Source organism: Nothobranchius furzeri, chromosome 1 (assembly GCF_043380555.1).
Source record: "Nothobranchius furzeri strain GRZ-AD chromosome 1, NfurGRZ-RIMD1, whole genome shotgun sequence".
Classification (NCBI taxonomy): domain Eukaryota; kingdom Metazoa; phylum Chordata; class Actinopteri; order Cyprinodontiformes; family Nothobranchiidae; genus Nothobranchius; species Nothobranchius furzeri.
Genome location: NC_091741.1, coordinates 30,012,517 through 30,033,256, shown reverse-complemented (window position 1 = coordinate 30,033,256; position 20,740 = coordinate 30,012,517). Strand labels below are relative to the sequence as shown.

The 20,740-nt window shown below is 43.8% G+C and overlaps 1 protein-coding gene across 2 annotated transcripts in view; it reads left to right on the top strand.

Annotated features, from left to right (window-relative positions):
- The window catches only part of pigg (phosphatidylinositol glycan anchor biosynthesis class G (EMM blood group)), a 209,385-nt gene that overhangs the window by 40,852 nt on the left and 147,793 nt on the right, over window positions 1-20,740 (top strand). For both annotated transcript variants that reach the window (XM_015953332.3, XM_054737951.2), the window contains exon 6: window positions 8,745-8,957. In XM_015953332.3, the coding sequence (XP_015808818.3) occupies window positions 8,745-8,957 (213 nt within the window). The remainder of the gene's footprint in view (window positions 1-8,744; window positions 8,958-20,740) is intronic.

Genomic DNA, 20,740 nt, shown 5'->3' with positions numbered 1-20,740 from the left:
CGATGCCGATATATAGAAAATGGTAAGTATCGGCCTAATATTTGGGTCCAACCCTAGTTAGGAGTTTATTCTATAATCAGTGGGTTGCCGGTTCGAACCCAGGCTCTGTTCGTGGAATTTGTGTTCATGGGCAAGACACCTCCCCTGCCTCTCCTGCTGGTGGAGGTCGGAGGGACTGGTGACATGCTCTGTTCTCTGTCTGTCTGAAAGTTAACTTCAGCAGATTGTCAGTAGGGATGCACCGATCAGGTGTTTTGCTGCCGATCACCGATACCGATCACCGATACCGATCACCGATACCGATCACCGATACCGATCACGTGGATTGGCCAGAAATGTTCTACAACATTATAATGAGTGCTACAAACTACATAATCTGGGAATAAAGGAAATGTAACCTAATCTAAAATGGTCTGTATTAAGGTTGTCACGGTGTGAAAATTTAACCTCACGGTTATTGTGACCAAAATTACCACGGTTTATGGTTTTATCGCGGTATTTTTTTTAAAACGTGCTACATTTTCACACAAACCCTGTATGTCAGGAAATATTGTCCTCAGTTTGTGTCTAAATTTTGCCTAAAATGTGTTATTTTGTAATTATGTTGTTTATTTGTTTACATTTTTTCCCTTCAGTCTTTAAAATACCAATATTTGCCCATAACTTCTTATTTTATGTCTGTTTGATGTCATCATTTAAAAAATATTAGATCAGATGATACTCAGTACTCAAGTAGCCTTCTAATCAGATACTTTTTTACCCTTACTTGAGTAATAAACCCTATATCAGGAAAATATTCTCCTCGGTTTGTGTCCTTCCAGTGAGCTTTGCAGATGTGGGAAAATGTCATCAGGCAGTAATCGTTGTTAAATTCATAATTATTCTCAGAGAGAGACCAACTCTTATCTGCCCCTGGGAGCCCCGTAATGCATAGCGTCATTTCAACATGGGGGTGTCCGCGACACGGTTTATATGCAGGTAGCGGCGCTGCGGCTGCTTTATATAGCGACTAGTTGCATTCTCCCTCAACCCAAATCCTCGGATCACGCATTTTAGCTAAAACGCTAACGTTAGCTTGCCTTGCGTTGACTGTAGAGTTGTGGGTGATGGTCAAGCAGATGTGTCATGAGATTTGAAGCGTTGCTGCCTTTCACAGACACTTTTTCTGCTCGTGCTGCAAACAGGATAGCCGTCTTCTATCAGCTGTCCCTCGGCATTCTCCAAATATCCAAAACATGCCCGAACTTCCCACTTTGTCTTCTTTGAGGGATAAAAAATGTCCTGAGCACTGCCGTCTCCTCCTTTGGCCGTTATTTCAGCTTTAGCTTCAAGAAAGTTTTGGTTGTAAACAACAAAGTGCGCATGTGCTGCCGACAACTTCAGCAGATGATACGGTGGCTGGTAAGGGTCACCGCACCTACACCGCAGCCACGGTAATCCACCGAGATAATATAGTTTTTTTAAAAACAAGACGGTTATTATTATTGTCAACTTTTTTTTACCAGGGTTTACCGCTACACCGGTTACCGTGACAACCTGCTTTGATCTATTTTGAAATCTCCGATCAAAACCGTTAGGGGCGCTATCGGCCGATTGGGATCAAATGCCGATCCATCGGTGCATCCCTAATTGTCAGTTTGTCCTGACCTGTCACAATAACCAATAACATTCACATTACTCCAACGCACAGTTTGACTGTCCGTCCATCCGTTGTTCCGTCGGTCGATCGGTCCATTTATTAAAGATCCACTTTTCCACACCTGTCAATACACTGCAGTGAATATTGTAATGAAATGTCAAACAGATGAATACTAAATATGTTAAATGAATAATAGTTGTCCCCATCAATGTCAATGTCAAGTTTATTTATATAGCACATTTCCAACAATCAGAGACTGCACAAAGTGCTGTACAAGCAGTAAAAATTAAATAATAAAACACTAAGAATAATCCAGTAGAGCCTAGATAAAATAAATTAACGATGAAATCAGTTAAAAGCAAGGGTAAAAAGGTAGGTTTCTAAAAGAGACTTAAAAGCAGAAAGGCTGTTGGCAGACCTAATTTGGAGGGGAAGGCTGTTCCAGAGCTTGGGAGAGGCCACAGAAAAGGCTCTGTCCCCTCTGGACTTCAGCCTAGACCGGGGAACAGATAAAAGATGTAGAGAGGGTGAATGGAGGTTTCTTTTGGGGACATGAGTGTTTATGAGTTCTGACAGATAAGGAGGGGCCAAATTGTGTTGTGCCTTAAAACAGTGCAGTGGCATTTTAAATTGAGTCCTGTAAGTGATCGGGAGCCAGTGAAGAGCTTGTAAGACTGGTGTTATGTGATCCCTGCGCCTCCTACCTGTCAGCATGTGAGCTGCCGCATTCTGAGCCACCTGCAAGTGGTGAACTGACGACTGCTCCAGTCCATAATACAGTACAGAGAGTTGCAGTAGTCAAGTCTCGACATGATTAGCAAGTGCATAACCTTTTCAAAGTCTTTAATTGGTAAATAGGGCTTGACTTTACAGAGAACACGCAAATGAAAGAACATCAACTGTAAAAACAAGCCAACGGTCTAGCCCAAAGTGAAAGGAGCTTTAAGGCATCACGGCTTATGACAGTCTGCTTCAGCTGTTCATACTCGGTTATTTTTGTGAGAAAGTTTGACTTAAGTCTAATCACCTAATGAACCTCACTGAAGTCCCCTTAATTCTGTAAGGTGGAGACTTTCTGTTAGCACCACCTTCAATGTAAACATGTTGATGTGGAAATGAGCTCTACTGAATTTGTTAGTTAATGCAATCAGTGGTCTCATTAGTGTAACTGTGTGTTTTTGGGGAACGAGAGGGCGTTCGAGGAGAGCTCATCTGCCTGTTGTTTCCATTAGTACATGCTGCACTGGATGCAACTACCTAAGCGTCACTTTTTAATTTCTTTGCATCACTCAGACAAGCAGAACATTTAGTTGGCAGGAATGGGACCACCGTCAGAGGCAAGGGCACTTTTTTCCCCCCAGACATGTTCATATTTATTTCAGTCATTTTCATGCTTTCCTCACAGAAATTGTCCATTTGACTCTGTTCTAGTCTTTCAATGTTTTCTGTGCTGGATAAGCTTGGACTTTTACAATTTGATTGTTTGCATGTGGAAATTCCTATTGGTTCCCTTTTAGCTGTTGATATCATGGATTTCTGTCAAGGATCTCCAACTCTTGTTCTCTTGTCCCAAATGTTTTCGAGGTTTCTCTGCTTTAAAACACCTGACTGGGCAGGCATGGCTGCACAGGGAGAGAGTTTGGGCTTTGGATGGAAGGTGCGCAGTTCAGTCCCTGGTCCCACAGCCCAAGGGTGACGTGTCCTTCGGCCCATATGAGCCAAAAATGGAGCGAGGGGGCCAGCGCTGGATTGGATGAGGTTTTTCCAGGACTGTGCGTGTCAGAGCAGAGTAAAAGTCTTCTTTTTTTCCAACGAAATATTTTATTTGTTGGTTGCTACATGTATGTGAAGAGAATTTCAAGCAATATGGCAAAAATGTTTAAACAAGAAACATCTCCATGTTAAGGATAGGGATGCAACGATACCACTTTTTTCCAAACCGATACCATACCGATACTTGGATCTGAGTACTCGCCGATACCGATTACCGATATTGATACTTCTACCACACCAAAAAATGCAATGAATTGGAATACAGGTTTAATTCTCTTCTCTGCTTTCAACAGGAAAAGACTGGGAGGTAGATAAAAAGTAAAATATGTTAATATAAATGATCACAAAACTAAAATATTAGGTGAACAGAAATGACAAGTTACAGTGAAGTCACTTTCAAGCAACTGCACTGGTATCGGTTACTGGTATCTGTTAACTTTTACCAATACCAGTATCGGTATCGGTGCGTCCCTTGTTAAGGATTGTCTTCCAGACCTTAAATCTGTCTTATTAGGTCATTTCCTGTTTAGCCTTCACCAGCTGGTTAAAGCCCATAGACACACAGGAGAAAGTTTGAAAGTGTGCCGTTTGGCTTTTATGTGACTTGATTTTATGCTTTAATGCTTCTTTTACATTTTGCATGTTGCATTTATCTCCTTTTTATTGCTCTATATTTTTAGTGTATTCTATGTTCAGCGCCTTGGGCTCCTGCAAATGCAGTGGAAGGCGCTTCATAAATAAAGATTGATTGATGGATTGACATCACGTGCCCACACCTCTGCCCTCTAGCCCCAGGCTGGAAGGCAAGAAGCTGGAACCTCTCTGTTGACCACAGTTGTTTTTAGTTGTTAGTTGTCAATAAACAAAGCCAAAAATCGGCGAATTAGCATGGTTCACACACATTGAGCTGTAGGCTGCACAAGAAGATGAAAGATGTACAGAAAATGTAAAATTTTGCACATTTCCAGCTGATGAAATACGCTGAAGGTAGTGGTTAATGGCCAATTCCAGTGAATAAACCACCAACATAGTGACAGATAAAGTCTCGTGACCGAACAAGAATGTAAAATATTGGCCCCACGTGTCCAGAAACAAACAAGTTACAGCCATCTAATGACTTACATGCTTTCAGAAATAAATTATGTGCAACCACGCTTGTTACAATATTTACACAAAATGTGTAATTCAGGCAGGCAGCCACTTACGTCATTCGTGTTTCTGTTTACGTTGCTCATCAGAACAAACAAAGCATCCGTTGTTTTCTCCAAAGACGAGCGGTGTCACTGTGATACATCAGCATTACCCGCAAAATGTAGACGACATCAGGTTACTCCTTCGGTTCAGCTGTGAGAAGTCCAGATGGCCGGTTCTGAGGAAGACTGTCGTCCCCACAGCTCGCTAGCTTAAACGCATCTGGAAGCTTTATGCTAATCACCGTTAGCTTTGAGGTGTTTCTTTTTCTGTTCAACTACACAAAGATGTGTTAGGTGATCTGAAGTAGTAAGATCTACATCCTTAGGTTTTATTTTGTTAGCTTAAATCATGGCGATACAGCTATGGATAATGGCTGGAGACGGGGTTCTTGCCCTCCAGCTAGTGTGGACGTGCGCAGTTACCCGGATGTAAACAATTACTTTCAATGGGTCTATAGATTTCAAAGGCGCAACCAATCTACCTGTGTTTGGTGGATTTGGAGAAGGCCTTTGGCTCTGTCCCTCGGGGGGACCCTGTGAGGGGTACTTGGGGAGTATGCGGTACTAGGTCTTCTGATACGTTAGGTCCCTGTATGACCGGTGTCAGAGCGCAGCATTGCCGGCAGTAAGTAGAGCTTGTTCCCAGTGAGAGTTGGACTCCTTCAAGGCTGCCTTTTGTCATGAATCTGTTCATAACTTTTATGGACAGGATTTCTAGGTGCAGCCAAGGTGTTGAGGGGATCTGTTTTGGTGACCTGAGGATCAGGTCTCTGCTTTTTGCAGATGATGTGGTCCTGTTGGCTTCATCATAACGTGATCTCCAGCTTTCGCTGGAGCCGAGCATGAAGCATCTGGAATGAGAATCAACTCCTCTAAATTTGAGACCATGGTCATCAGTCAACAAAGGGTAGAATGCCTTCTTCAGGTCAGAGACGATGTCCTGCCCCAAGTGGAAGAGTTGGGTATCTCTGGGTCTTGTTCACGAGTGAGGGAAAGACGAAGCGCAAGATCAATAGGCGGATTGGTGCTGCACCTGCAGTGATGCGGGCGTTGTACTGGTCTGCCGTGGTGAAGAGAGAGCTGAGCCAGAAGGCAAAGCTCTTGATTTACCGGTCGATCTACGTTCCTACCCTCACCTATGGTCATGAGCATGACTGAAAGAACAAGATCGCAGATACAATCGGCTGAAATGAGTTTTCTCCGCTGGGTGTTTGGGCTCTCCTTTCGAGATATGGTTAGAAGCTCGATTTTTACTCATGACAAAAATGAGGTGATCAGTAAACAGTGTAAGGTAACCTGTATGCTCCACAGAAACACAACCCAGCACAAAAATGATGGTGTTGCTGGACATTTTGCTCAGTTTTATGGCTTATTGTTAGACTCTGTACCAGAAAATGGCTGCAGGCAGTGAAACAGAAGGCAGAAAACATGGGAGCAACCAGTGACTCCGCCCCCTAGCCAATTAGCGGCCAGAATCACGATGCCGGCCCGACTCAACCTTGCCAGGTACCTCAATGGAGCAGGGACTAAAAATTGGGGAGAAAGTAGAGGGAGAATACCGAACCATTCCCTTGGAAACAGTGGTCGGGCTGAGGTGCACCAGTCCGAGTTACTGAGTAGTGCACCTGGAAAACTACCTTATATTTCTCAGCTGGTTAGGGAACACGTTAGGATTCCCCCGGAGGAACTGGCCCAAGTGACTGGGGAGAGGGAAGTTTTGGTCTTCCTGCTTCGATCGTTGCCCCCGTGACCTGAGCCTGGATAAGCGTCTGAAGATGGATGGATATAGATTTCATAGGCTTTTACTGACACCTACGTCAAGACTCAAGATCTGCAGCATTCTACCTTTTTCTAGACCGCTGTAGTTCACCCTGACATAAAGTCAGCCATCTGCTAGTCCTTGGAGTTTCTTGAAGCTGGACCCAAAGTGTTATGTTTGTTCCCTGATCAACTTAGTTCTGACGTTCTCCTTTTGACCTGTTGCTCCATCATGCTGGAGAAGACACGGTTCATCACCAAACTGTTGCTGGAGCGTTGAAGGAGTTCCTCTGGGAGAATGCTTAGGTACTTTTCTTTATTCATGGCTGTTCTGAGGCTAAAGTGTGAGTGAGTCCATTCCCTTTGATTAAAAGCAACCTCAGTCTGTCCCTAACTGTTTATTTGGAGGGAAGCGGCTTCTTTGCTGCCCCTCTATACCCGGGTGCATCTTCTTCTCACTGCATGGACACTCAAACCTAATGTTTCTTGCCCTGATCAAGTTCTGCATTGTGGAGCCCTGACTCCACAGCTTGATCCGCTCTAGGGGATAGTCCTGGAGGTTTCTGGTTTATCTAGATGCTCTTAAGCATTTCACACAAGTGCTGTTGAACTGGGCTTTTAGGACTCAGCAGTTCACCAGAACACTGTTCAGAACATCCTTGAGTTTATTCAAGCTGCTCCCATTAAAACTGAAGCAGGAAGCGTTGTGATCATACACATTTGTATCCGTCTCAAAAGCCTTCGTGAGAGTTCTGGTCTTCCTTGTCTCAATAAAAATACGCTTTTTTATTGAATAATTCTGTTGTTTTTCAGTAGCTTAAATGAACTTAGTGGCTTGTGGCACTTTTCCATCTGTGGCTGTCTGGCATTTTGACACATGCTAGAGATGTTCTGCACAGATTTAATTGCATTACTGCAACCAGAAAATTTCACTCACGAAATCTGGGGACAGGAACAAAAACAAAAATCTTTCAACTGTTTGTGTTCTTGGAAGCTCTTTTCAGGAAGTGAGCAGTAGTGATCAAAATGCTTGTCAGGTTTGAAAACTTTCACTCCAAAGTAATCACCTTTAGTTTTTTGTTGTGCCATAAGTCTCTGACAGCCCGTCTCTTGGGTGTTGACCTGAAAATAATGAGAGGAAGGATTTGCAATCTGCATTCAGTCAAATTTAGGTAGATTTCTAAATTATTACTGCATGGTATACGCTGACATTTTCATGCATACACTTGGAAGAAGCTTGCTTCTCTTTTCCTGACTCTGTGCAGCTTCATGGTGCTGAGAGGTCAGGAGGAAGGCTAACGTACATGCTGAACATCCTGTGTTCACAGCAATATTACGTTTATTCCAAATGGTTTGAAGCATTTGGAGCTACCCCAAGTGCACAAGATGTTCCACCTGATCATTATTCCGTTTACAAGATGAGGCACACACCAAAACGCAGTGGGGGAAAAATGAGTCCACTTCATTGTGGGACAGCAGTAGCTCAGGAGCTAGAGCGGGTTGTCCAGTAATCAGAAGGCTGCAGGTTCGATCCCGGCTCTGACCAAAGAATGATGCTGTTGTGTCCTTGGGCAAGACACTTAACCCGCCTTGCCTGCTGGTGGCGCTGTCTCGGTGCACCCCAGGGTGGCTGTGGCTACATCGTAGCTCATCCCCACCAGCGTGTGAATGTGTGAGTGAATGGGTGGAGGACTGATTGTGATGTGAAGTGCCTTGGGGGGTTGTAGAACCCTAAGAAGGCGCTATACAAGCTTGTAGAACTTTGGCACTAACATGTTTCCTTTGTAGGAGATCCGATGTCCCGGGCCTCTCGGCTGCTGTGTCTCCATTCAAATTCAGCCCTTTCAGGACTTAGCACAGCATCCGAGATTTGACACACAATAACAAAAACAAGACGCAACATAGAATCAGGCTAAACTGGCGCTCCGGTATGCAGAAGTGTAAAGGGGTAACATGAGGGAAGTACAGGGGGAGGGAGAAAAGGGCATTCCAGAGTTACTCCAAGCTTTGCTGTGCAAAAAAACCATCCACACATAACCACTAAACTCCAGACGGTTCCCAGACACGAGTCTCTGAGAGGCAGGATTGAGAGGGGGCTGGGAACCTTCTTTCCCCAGAGAGCGCCGCAGCCTCAGCGCGCATTCTCGATCCCTGTTGTTCACAGGTGGGAGGGAGATTTTATTCATGTAACCAAATAAAACTTTTAACTGGTTTTGAAAAGCTTTTCCATTTCTGTGTCATTGCGCTGAAGCTTTTTGAGGAAAGGATGTGCTGCTCTTTAACATAAACCTAGAGACTTGCTTCTAATTGGTCATCATTGCATCGGCTTCTGTCTGAGGCAAAGGGAGTTTTACGGGTGTGTTTGTTCTCTCTCACTCCAGGGGGAATGAAAAAGCCTGAGGTGGTGGAGCAGGTTGACCTGACTCCGACGCTGGCCCTGGGACTCGGCCTCCCCATTTCTCAGAACAGCGTTGGTCGTGTCATCCCGGGCGTGTTTGAGGAAAGCTCACTGCGAGACCAGCTGCGCTTCCTGCATCTCAATGGCCACCAGCTCAGCTGCCTGCTCAAAGACAGCATCCCTGACTACGAGAAGGGTAGGTGAAAAATTCAGTGTGCTCCGTCTCCTGACTGAAAGCCAGGCACCTTGTCTGACAGGTAGTCTCATTATTATGCTGCGTTGTTTCTAGACTTGTAACAGACTCGGATACAACTTTTCACACACACAGCCATGAGGTTATTGCAGATGATTTAAGCTTTAGCAGTGTTTTTATTCTAACCTGGCAAAATGAAGCTTTTTGATGGCTTCTGTCTCCCTTAATAAGAAAAATCATCCATCAGGAATCGTCTTTTCACCTGCTGTGAAACCAGACATAGAGTCAGTTCTTATTTCTGCAGCTCAGCCTTTCATTAAAAGAGTGAAGTTGATTTACGTATTTATTCTAACGGGTGCAAAGCAAGCTCTGTCTTCAAGTAATCAAGTTAAAAACTAGTATTATAATCAATGTTCCTCAACTTTGCTTTTCTTAGATAAAATTTTGGATGAGAGCTGAAAATTGTTGGTTTGAAACATTTGGAACTGCGTGAACTAGTGTGGAACACACCCACAGGCGCCACTGAGGATGCGGGGAAAACACATCTTATTACAGGGTATCCGCGGGCCCCTAAGAAAGTCTTAAATTAGCTTCTCCCAATTTAAGGCCTTAAAAATCCTTAAAAATGACAAATAATCCTTAAATACAGTTTCCAAAGGTCTTAAATTACCAAAGACCCAATAAACAAGATTCTTTTATTTCTATAAAATTTTCGTGAATTTCTAGTGTTCAGCGTTTTTTGTGTGTGATGTTGCCGTAAGCGGAACCGTACACATTCAGTTGGTTGTGAAAGGGGGCTATTTTTAGATGAGCACATTAGCTGGTTAAGCTAGTGGGAGTTTAGCTAGTGGGAAAGTGCAAGTTTAATGGTAACTGGATGGCTAATCCCACGTTCGCGATGTGGTTATCACCAGTTCCAGGCAATAGCTGGAAATTATAGCAAGAATTTAATTAAAAAATCGCTTACATTTGGGCAAAGTGGCCTTAAAAAGAGAGGGTGCTCGCTGCAGAACCACAAAGGCGGAGCTGCACCAGAGTCAGCCCCGCCCATTCACGCAAACTCAGCCTAGCCCACTGACTTCCGTTTTTGTTTTTTCAACTTTATCGCAAACTAACCTGACCCTCATGAATTACGGCTGTTACTAGTTTACAGTCGTTAATGCTATGTTCTATGCTCCAATTAAACAAGATAAATATAACTTGACAAAGACTGAATATATCTCAAAATGAAAAGGTTTCTTCTGACGAATATCTACCCACAGCCGCTTCAAGAAAACTGGTGTACAACAGCACATTTTGATTAATGTATGTGCTCTGGTAGTCCAGTGGCGAGATCGTCTGATTTAAGTTTTGCTTTCCCCTCAGCTGATGCTGGTTCGATTCTCGGTGAGGTCGGCAACAATCCATTTAGCCAGCTGAAACATTTAATTTGTTTATATTTTAGTTGTAATGTTTATTTTCAGCAAAATATTTATGTCTCTACAAGTTCTTTGGATTTGGTCGTTCCTAAACAGCATTTTAGTTGAAACTCTGCTCACAAATGGACTCACACTGGCTAAATAAACAAATAAATAAATAAACACATTAGTCATTATATGGTAAACGGTATACCAGTAAATTGTTGTAAACATTGTACTGGCAAGTGTAGCTAGAAGTGAAGAAAAAGGATTTTAAACAACATTATATTTCCACTACCGGGAGGCGAACCCGTCCAATCTTGCGTGCCAACCTAACTCCATAACCACTACACCACCACATCTGAGAAAAAGCAAGTGGCGTTATATGTAATTGTGCTATCCAGTGTGTCTTTGTAGATAGATGTATGGTTTATTGGCGGTGTCTCAGTAGAAGTCATTTCAGAAATAATTTGTCAGAAAATTCACAAAATATCCAGATTTGAGAACCAAGACCAGACCCGCTTCGGGGGAGGAGACCAAATTGAAGCTGAGATGGGAGGACAATGCATGAATGAGGCCAAAAATGGCTTTGGCGTGTTTCTTATGAGGAAATGACAATATAACATGATAAAAAGTTCCAAAAGTTAGATTTTTAATTATATGGAACCTTTACAAAAACTGTTCAGTTAACTTCTCACCTCCGTCCTCAATCTTGCATTTTTTAGCTATAACACCCTCTTTGGTTCCAGAATGCTATCAAGTCTGACAACTAGAAGGAATTGGACTAACTCTTATGGAATGGGCGGGGCTGACTCTGGTGCAGCTCCACCTTCTGGTGCAGCTCCGCCTTTGTGGTTCTGCAGCGAGCACCACTTGCTTAAAAAAGGTCTTAAAAAGTCTTAAATTTGGCTCCTTTAAACCTGCAGATACCCTGTATTATGCGCCACTTAAGCATCCGCTGGAAAGCCTGGGTAAAACTCTGATTTAATCATATCTTTGTAAAATTAACCCAGAAAACTTGTAATTAATGTCAGAAGATTTTCAGAACTTGTTGGTTTATCTATACACTCCTCAGTAGTCTTTTCTAGTGGCAGAACCAAGGGGAACGTCCACCTGTCAAAAAGAAAGCTAACGTAGAAGTGACAAAAATCGCAGTTTCCCTTTCATCCACTAGGGGCTGGCTCCAGAAAGGAGCTAGTTCCCATTGACTCACATGTTAAAAATGCCAACTTCACAGCAGAAATTAACATGTTTTTTACAGGCTGGTACAAAAAACATTAGGTTTAATAGATCAAGTCGACTGTCATGACAACTCTGAGAGGGTGAATGTTTTTGTAACTCATCCTTTTAGATGTGATTAACGCTTGAAACTGAATAATTAATGGATGTGTTTGTTTGATGGACAGGTAGCCAACAGTGTTGGGCAAGTTACTTCACAACTGTAATGGATTATTTATTGTTACTCTCATCATCATAAAGTAATTAGTTACAAAATCACTGATTTAAAAATATAAGGCATTACATTACTTTAAGTTACTCTCATTCTTAATCTAATTGTCTCTTTTGAAGCTCAATTAGGTCATGACACATTCAGTGGAAGGCGATGTGGTAGATTGAGCTAGGATTGTGGTTAAAAATAGTTAGATATGATGGGCGTATGCCCGTCTGGAGAATGTTCTATCCAAAGTTAGATCAGCTGCAGGTTCCCTCCTTTTTGCTCTGCTGGACCTACAGGAAATGGAACATTTTATGTGGAAATTTCTCTTCTACTGATCTTGTGTAGCCTAGAAATCTAGACAGACCGAGATAAAAGGTCTGATCACCTCCGTCAGGGCTGGAATACGATTGCCGCTAGGCACTAAAGGCCCCAAAGCTGGCCGGGGCCTCCCAGAAAATACGCTTAGCATGCTGCCATCTTAAATTAATTGAGCGTGTGTGTGTTGGAGGGGGTGTCCAAGCCTATTTTGCCCTGGTCCCCAAATGCCTTGATACGGCCCTGGGTGTGGAACTGAGTTTTGAAGGCGATCTGAATTGTATCAAATATCTAAATATTACATGATTATAATCTCTGCTTAGGTGTATTCAGGGCTTCTGGAGAGGAGTTTCCGTCGTATAGTTGAACCTCGGATTCAGGAGGAACAATGTGGCTTTTTGCAGTGTTAACAGCTCTATAACCGTAGGGGGGTCCTGGAGGTTCGTGGGAGTTCACCCAACCAATCGACGTGCGTTTGGTGGATTTGGAGAAGGCGTTCGACCTCGTCCCTCGGGGGTACCTGTGGGGGGTACTTTGGGAGTATGGAGTACTCCCATATGCCCCCCGATACGGGCTGTTAGGTCCCTGTATGACCGGTTTCAGAGCTTGGTCCGCATTGCCAGCAGTAAGTTGAGCCAGTTTCCAGTGAGAGTTGGACTCTGCCAAGGCTGCCCTTTATCACCAATTCTGTTCATAGCTTTTATGGACAGGATTTCTAGGTGCAGCCGAGGTGGTGAAGGGATCTGTTTTGGTGGAATGGGATCTATGGCATTCGCTGGAGCGGTTCGCAGCCGAGTGTGAAGCAGCTGGGATGAGAGTCAGCTCCTCTAAATCCCAGTCCATGGTCTTGAATCGAAAACGGGCAGAATGCCTCCTCCTGGTCAGGGACGAGGTCCTGCCCCAAGTGGAGGAGTTTCTTAAAAGGTGAACTCTACCTAGAGGTTGTTGGTGATTTTCAAAAGTCTTTACAGTGATGATTTTAGAAAGGGCCTCAAAAGACAGAGAATCAGCTCCTCTAAATCTGAGACCATCCGTCAGAAAAAGGTAGAAGGCCTTCTCCGGGTCAGGGATGAGGTCCTGCCCCAAGTGGAGGAGTTTAAGTATCTCGGGGTCTTGTTCACGAGTGAGGGAAGGATGGGGTGCGAAATCGACAGGCGGATTAGTGCTGCTTCTGCAGTGATGCAAGAATGGTACCAGTCTGTCGTGGTGAAGAGAGAGCTGAGCCAGAAGGCGAAGCTCTTGATTTACTCATCAATCTACGTTCCAACCCTCACCTATGGTCATGAGCTTTGGGTGGTGACCGAAAGAACGAGATTGCGGTTATAAACGGCCTAAATGAGTTTTCTCCCCAGAGTGGCTGGGCTCTCCCATAGAGATAGGGTGAGAAGCTCAGTCGTCCGGGAGGGGCTCGGAGTAGATCTGCCACTCCTTCACATCCAGAGGAGCCAGTTGAGGTGGCTCGGGCATCTAGTTAGGATGCCTTCATGTCGCCTCTCTGGTGAGGTTTCCCAGGCACGTCCAACCAGGAGGAGACCTAAAGGAAGGCACAGGACACGCTCACGGCTGGCCAGGGAACACCTTTGGGTTCCCCTGGAGGAGCTGGCCCAAGTAGCTAGGGAGAGGGAGTTTGGGCCTCTCTGCTTAGGCTGATGCACCTATGACCCATCTCCAGATAAATGGCTGAAAATAGATGGATGGAGTAAAAGTTGACTAAGACTAAAGTAGCTAAAACTCACTTTTGTTGTAATCCTGTCCAAACAGTTAGAGAACTGCAGACCTGAGTTCATTAAACCCCTCTAAGGAGAAAAGTGAGCAGTTGCCCCTGAGGAATCGAGCACGAGTAGAACAATTTATAGCATTTATGTTCTAGCATCTACTCAACACTCGCTGTAGCATACCCCTCTTCAACTCATTTCTTTATGTACTTACATGAATTACCTTTCAAGTGTGAAATTGTTGTCTGTTCCTGAACATTAATGCTTTCTCACCCGTTGTGAATTGCATTTACATATCTTTGCATGTTTTCAACCCCTACTTGTAATTGGGGGTCACGCTGTTGGTCAGACTTATCCATCTCTGAGCTCCTTCCAGCCCCCTCTGCTTCTGTCTGCAGCTGTCCTTCCCTCTCACACATTCAGGACACCAAAGTTAGCTACTGCTAAAATTTGATTGTTTGGCAAAACCTTTAATAATCTACAAAAATGAAAGAAAATTAAATTTTGCTCACTTTTTTTTCTTAGACGTACCTTCTTTGTAGCCGTTCTAACTTTCTTGGACGTGACCTCTTATTAAAGAGTCACTTCATAGATAAATTAGATTTAATAGAACTGAATAGAAATCTGTGAGAAAAATGTCTTTAATAAGTTTCTCTGGATTATTTTGTTTATTCATCTGCTGTAAGAGGACATTTTAACACCGATTACATTTTTGCTATAGTTTTTTAGGGTGTTTTGTTTAAAACCAGGAAGAGGGAACTGAACAAAAGTTAGCGCCCTCTAGTGACATGCTGAAGTACGAATTTTAAGTCACACCGTCAGTTTAAAGGGACATATATTGAAAAACCCACATATCCTTTTGTATTACCATGTGGGTCTCTGCTACACACACACACACACACACACACACACACACACACACACACACACACACACACACACACACACACACACACACGCACACACGCACACACACGCACACGCACGCACACGCACACACACACACACACACACACACACACACACACACACACACACACACACACACACACACACACCTGACTGACTACGTGGAGGAGCAGCAGCTCTACTCTGAACTCCTCTTGGGTATCCAATCAGGGGATGGGTGGGCGTGCCCTGAAATGATTCATTCTGGAAGGTATTGAAATGGTCAAGAATAGAGCTGCTACTAGGTTTCATGTGAGGGGGGTGTAGTGCAAAAAAACTTTATTAACATGATTTTTATTGACGATTGTAGTGTTGAGGATTTACTACATATTTATTGAGATGACCAATAAGATGTGATAATTCCATATAAATATGAAATATCAATCTGATTGATCTTTCAATGTTAATCAGAAGATTATAGTTACTTTACGTATTCAGGGACCATAAACACACTTCGTATTAATTCAGACAGAGTCAGTATATAGTTTATAAAATGAATTTATTTCTTTTCCCAAAACTAACGATTATACATGACAAGATATGAATGGAATGATAGATATGAAGTGGATTAGTGTGATGGATGAGTTTATGTTTATGTTTATGTATTTAGCAGACGCTTTCTTCCAAAGCCACTTACAAGTGATAATTGGCATGTTGCCCTTGAGGCTAACAACAACAACAACAACAACAACTTGACATCAGTCATGGAGAGGAGGGAACAAGGAGTGGACAGTAGAGAGGGGGACGGGTGCAGGGAGGGTACTAGTTTAGAAGATGCTCTCTGAAGAGCAGGGTCTTCAGGAGTTTCTTGAAAATTGAAAAGGAAGCTCCTGTTCTGGTAGTGCTTGGAAGGTCATTCCACATTTGTGGAACGATGCATGAGAAGAGTCTGGATTGTCCTGAGCGTGGTGTACGTACTGCTAGCCGACCATCCTGTGATGACCGGAGCAGCCGGGCCGAGACGTAAGCCTTTGCAAGAGGATTCAGGTAGATGGGAGCCGTACCGTCTCGCACTTTAAATGCTAGTGTTAGCAATTTGAATTTGATGCATGCTGCTAGCGGTAGCCAGTGTAGCTCAATGAACAGAGGGGTGACGTGTGCTCTTTTAGGCTGATTGAAGACCAGACGCACCGCTGCATTCTGGACCATTTGAAGAGGTCTCACAGTCCAGCCTGGAAGACCAGTTAGAAGGGCGTTGCAGTAATCGAGGCGGGAGATGACAGTAGATTGCACCAGGAGCTGGGTGGCATGTTGTGTTAGGTATGGTCTGATCTTTCGTATGTTATACAGCACAAAGCGGCATGTACGAGCAACAGAGGCAACATGATCTTTAAAGGTCAGGTGTTCATCAATCACAACACCCAGATTTCGAACTGCCTTTGAAGGAGCCAGAGATAGGAAGTCATTCTGGATTGAGATATTGTGCTGTATGGGTGGTTTTGCTGGGATGACAAGTAGTTCAGTTTTTAGAGAGGTTGAGTTGGAGATGGTGGGATTTCATCCATTTTGATGTCAGAGAGACAGTTTGATATTCGTGCTGAGACAGTGTGGTCGTCCGGTGGAAATGACAGATAGAGCTGGGTGTCGTCTGCATAGCAGTGGTAGGAGAAGCCATGTGATCGAATGATCTCACCCAGTGAGGTGGTGTATATGGCAAAGAGAAGAGGTCCTAGTACAGAGCCCTGGGGGACTCCTGTGGCAAGATGTTGCACGGTAGAGGATTGTCCAAGCCAAGATACACTGAGTGATCGTCCTGTGAGGTACGATTCAAACCAGGCGTGTGCTTTCTCTGTGATGCCATGAGATGTTGTCATGGAAGGTAGATTCTTTCTTAAGTATCTGAGAGTTTGTGAAGTCTGGGTTGTAAAATAAGTTGGCTGTATGTTTGTTAAACTACAGATTCGTTTAGAAAACCATCCGACGCAATCTGTTGAGTGTATGCACCCTTATGTGAAGATTCTTGTTTAATCCAGGTGGTCAAGAAGTCGTGATGGACACTGCCGGTGGAGTGATCTCTCGATATCAGGAACCCGTAGATTAGCTCCGATAGGACCCGTCTAGTCTGAGATCTCTCCAGGTGACGCCAGGAAGCTGGAATTCTTGTTTGCATCTAATTCCGGGTTTCCACGGGAGCCGTCAGCAGCAAGTTACTGCAGCAACACGTCTTGCTCGCGTAAGCTGCTGCTTGGCCCTTCCCACGAGACGCGGAGCAGCAGGGGAGCAGCTGTCACCGACAGAGCACGAAGTCACACGAGTGACTTCGTCAGTAAACACAACAACAAGCAGGAGAAAACTACAACATGGTTTGTGTTTTATGTCCTGTCTGTTTTATAATCGCCAATACGGACCTGAAAAACAAAGGAGACCGCTAGCTAGGTGATAACTTCTCACGGGGACGCACAGTTAGTAACCTTTTTTAAAGTAAAGCAACCGAAAGGCAGTACGTTCTTTATTCTGAAAATCTCAGGAGCTTCTCTCCATTTCCGCGTCCGATTTCCTGTCTTTCCTTCCCCAAAAATGTCAAACTTGACCCGTTTCAGAGACGTCGCGCGTAGAAAATAGAACCGGCGCGTAAAGGCCGCGACATGCTGCTCCTGAGACGCGGCCGACTCGCGCTGCTGACGGCTCCAGTGGAAAAGGTTCTGTTGACCACAGCGGTTCCTATCAGCAGCTATGACGTGCTGCTGACGGCTCCAGTGGAAAAGGTTCTGTTGACCACAGCGGTTCCTATCAGCAGCTATGACGTGCTGCTGCAGTAACGTGCTGCTGACGGCTCCCGTGGAAAGCCGGGGTCAGGCTGTTCGTTGGCTCTTAGAGGAGCCGTTTGATATCACCCGCAGCGTTGCAGAGAGGCTTTGACTGGAGGTCAGAGGAGAAGATGGTTTCAAAATAGCTTCTTCCCCGATTTGGCCGAATCAGAAGTCAGCTGGAAGCTGAATTAATCGGAAAGTAATTCCTGTTTTATTAAAACCACATTGTTGATAAATTTGGCTAATCAGAATTTGACACGTTTGAGGGCTTTATCAAAATATCCTTTGGAAGCCACTCCTTCAGTCAGAAACAAAGATGGTTAACCCTTTGTGTGAATGAGTTGTTTTAAATCACTCATGTGAGGTGAATGTTATCATTAATAATACTCTTATTATAATGCACATGAGTATAGACATTGATTAAAGCACAGATTATTCAAACATTTGATTTAAACATTTTGTTCATTCAACACATTTGATTATTCCAACTTATCAGTTTTAAAGTCACGTAGGAACTTTGAGTAGGTTGACTTTTGTTTAGAGTGGGGATGCAGCAGTCTGGCTCCTGGGTGAGAATGTGTGTCTTCTTGTACTGAAAACAAGAACTGGCAGAACTTTCTGGATTTGGAGGCCAGACAGGTGGTGGGTTTACGTCTGCAAATGAAAGGTTACTTTGGTACGTTACACGGTGGAACTATTGTAATTTGTTTAGAAAAGGCAGAATATGTCCAACTAAACAACTACTTCACATGTGTTGACTTGCTGGTGCATGTTTACATTTTTGTTTTCTAAATCATTTTGCTGCAATGGATCATTGGAAGGTTGAGGAAGGAGTTTCAGCTCCACATCTCTAGGTTAAAGGGCAAAACACCTCTCAGTGGGATCAAATGGGTTTAGCGTGCAACTGTGGAGATGCTTCATCCTGATTCTCTTGCAAGCTTTGATTTAATGTCGCATTAAAATGTTTGAACTGTTCAACAGACGCTCCAAATGGATGCTAACCAGCAAAGAGCAAATGTTGCATGTTCAGACTTTGACACAAAGCACTTTGTGCGTTAACAAACTTTCTGCTCAGGAAGCACATTTCTCTCCTATTTGGTCCCTGGTTTCCATAGTGAATGGATGAAATGGAAATAAATTCAGTGGACCCACATTTTGATGTGTTGAGTTTTCAGAACCGGTCTCGGGTAATCGCGTAGCTTTTCTCCAGCAGGGTGTAATAATCCACCAGGGGTATTTTAAGTACAGTGCCTGCTTGACAAATGCTCGGATTAAATCTCCTTGAGTGAGAAAGGACTCGCTTAAAAGAATTCAGCTTTCCATTTGATATGACGCTTTTCTTTTTCCAGTTTGCAGTATTTGTGTTTGATCAAAAACACATTTTGCAAGATTTCTGAGCGTTTTTGCTCTCTCAGCTTCAGCGTGAATCCTTGTTTGAGAATGTTACGATTTTTTCGTGTTGGGTTATTTTTGCAGCTTCTGAGCTTTTTTAAAAACCAAAGTTGAAAATAACTTGACCATTAACTGCAAGATAGTCACCAAATTTCAAACAAGTTATAATTTTTCTATGGTTAACACAGCTTTGGGTAGTGATGGAAAGAATGAGATACAAGCGGCCGAAATGAGTTTTCTCTGCAGGTGTCTGGGCTCTTCTTTAGAGATAGGGTGAGAAGCTCTGTCATCTGGGAGGGGCTCACAGTAGACCCGCTGCTCCTCCACCTCCAGAGGAGCCAGTTGAGGTGGCTCGGCATCTACTTAGAATGCCTCCTGGACACCTCCCTGATGAGGTTTTCCGGGCACGTCCAACCAGGATGAGACCCAAACGAAGACCCAGGACACGCCCAAGTAGCTGAAGAGAGGAAGCCTGGGCCTCTGCTTAGGCTGCTGCCCCCGCGGCCCGACTCTGGATAAGTGGATGGAAATAGATGGATGGATGATTCTGGACAGTTGAGTACCTTCCAGAATGAGCTGTTTCAGGGCTCTTCCACTTTAATACATATAAGCTCTTATTGGCCACGCCCAGCCATCGGCTGATTGGCTGCTTTGAGGCTGGGAGCTTGGATATTTGGGAGCAGCTTGGAGTAGAGCTGCTGCACTTCCACATCAAGAACAGGAGTCCCTCTAAGCGTCGACAGGTGTGTGTGTGTGTGTGTGTGTGTGTGGGGGGGGGTGTTCTACTCTAATTTTTTCATACATGGTCTGATAGGATTTTCCTCTGTATTGCCATCCCTAACAAAAGGACTTTTGCATGGTGTGTTCCTGTTAACGCATCAGTTTGGTGAGGTTTAAACAGTCTTGTTTCATCTTTAAATTTACATTTGGCTTTCTTATATTTCAATCATCATTGTGTTTTTTGTGCATCTGTAAACTCGGGCATTTGCGAAGACCGTTACCCAGTCGCCGTGCTCTCAGACAGACGAAACACAGTCAGGGCCATTGATAATGTGTAATTCATGCCTGTAGCTTAAGGTTCTAATAATTCTTCCATTCCTCTTTCTGAGAACGCCTCGGTCACTATTCATCACCTCTATGCTTATGCTGCTGAGAAAGATGGCATATTGCAAATAACTGTTGGCCGGTGTTTTTCTCTAAGTATGCCACATTGCTTTGTCCTTCAACCAGCTGCTGAAGCATTATGGGAAAATGTAAGGCAACGTCATTTCATCTGCTTTCTGTAAACATGTGAATGAGTCACGGCTTGTTTAGTTAGCAGCCTGACAAATAGCTCCAACACCTAAATGTCTTCACCAGGGCCACAGCTTCTTTTCAGTTTAAAGAATATTGTTGATGCAAATGCTTGGAAAAGGAAAAATACTGACGTTCAATTGATTTTCTGTTGTAAAAAAATATCCGTCACACATCAGAACGATCGATGGAGTCATAAATGGGATTACAGGACTCTCATTTCTACTGAAACAAGCAGTTAGAAAGTGCCAGTAGTTTCTTTATGATGATATACATCAGTGTGTCAACAGTCCAGCGGCTTCTTCTTAAATGACACAACGCGTCTAAAATGTCTTCTTTTAATGCATAAATGTGGATTTTGAATGAACTAATGGTCAGGGGTGTGGACTCGAGTCACATGACTTGGACTCGAGTCATTATTTTAATGACTTCTGACTTGACTTGATAAAATCTATAAAGACTTATGACTTGACTCGGACTTGACTCGGACTTGAATGCCAATGACTTGCGACTTGAATCGACTTGCATCTGTTGACTT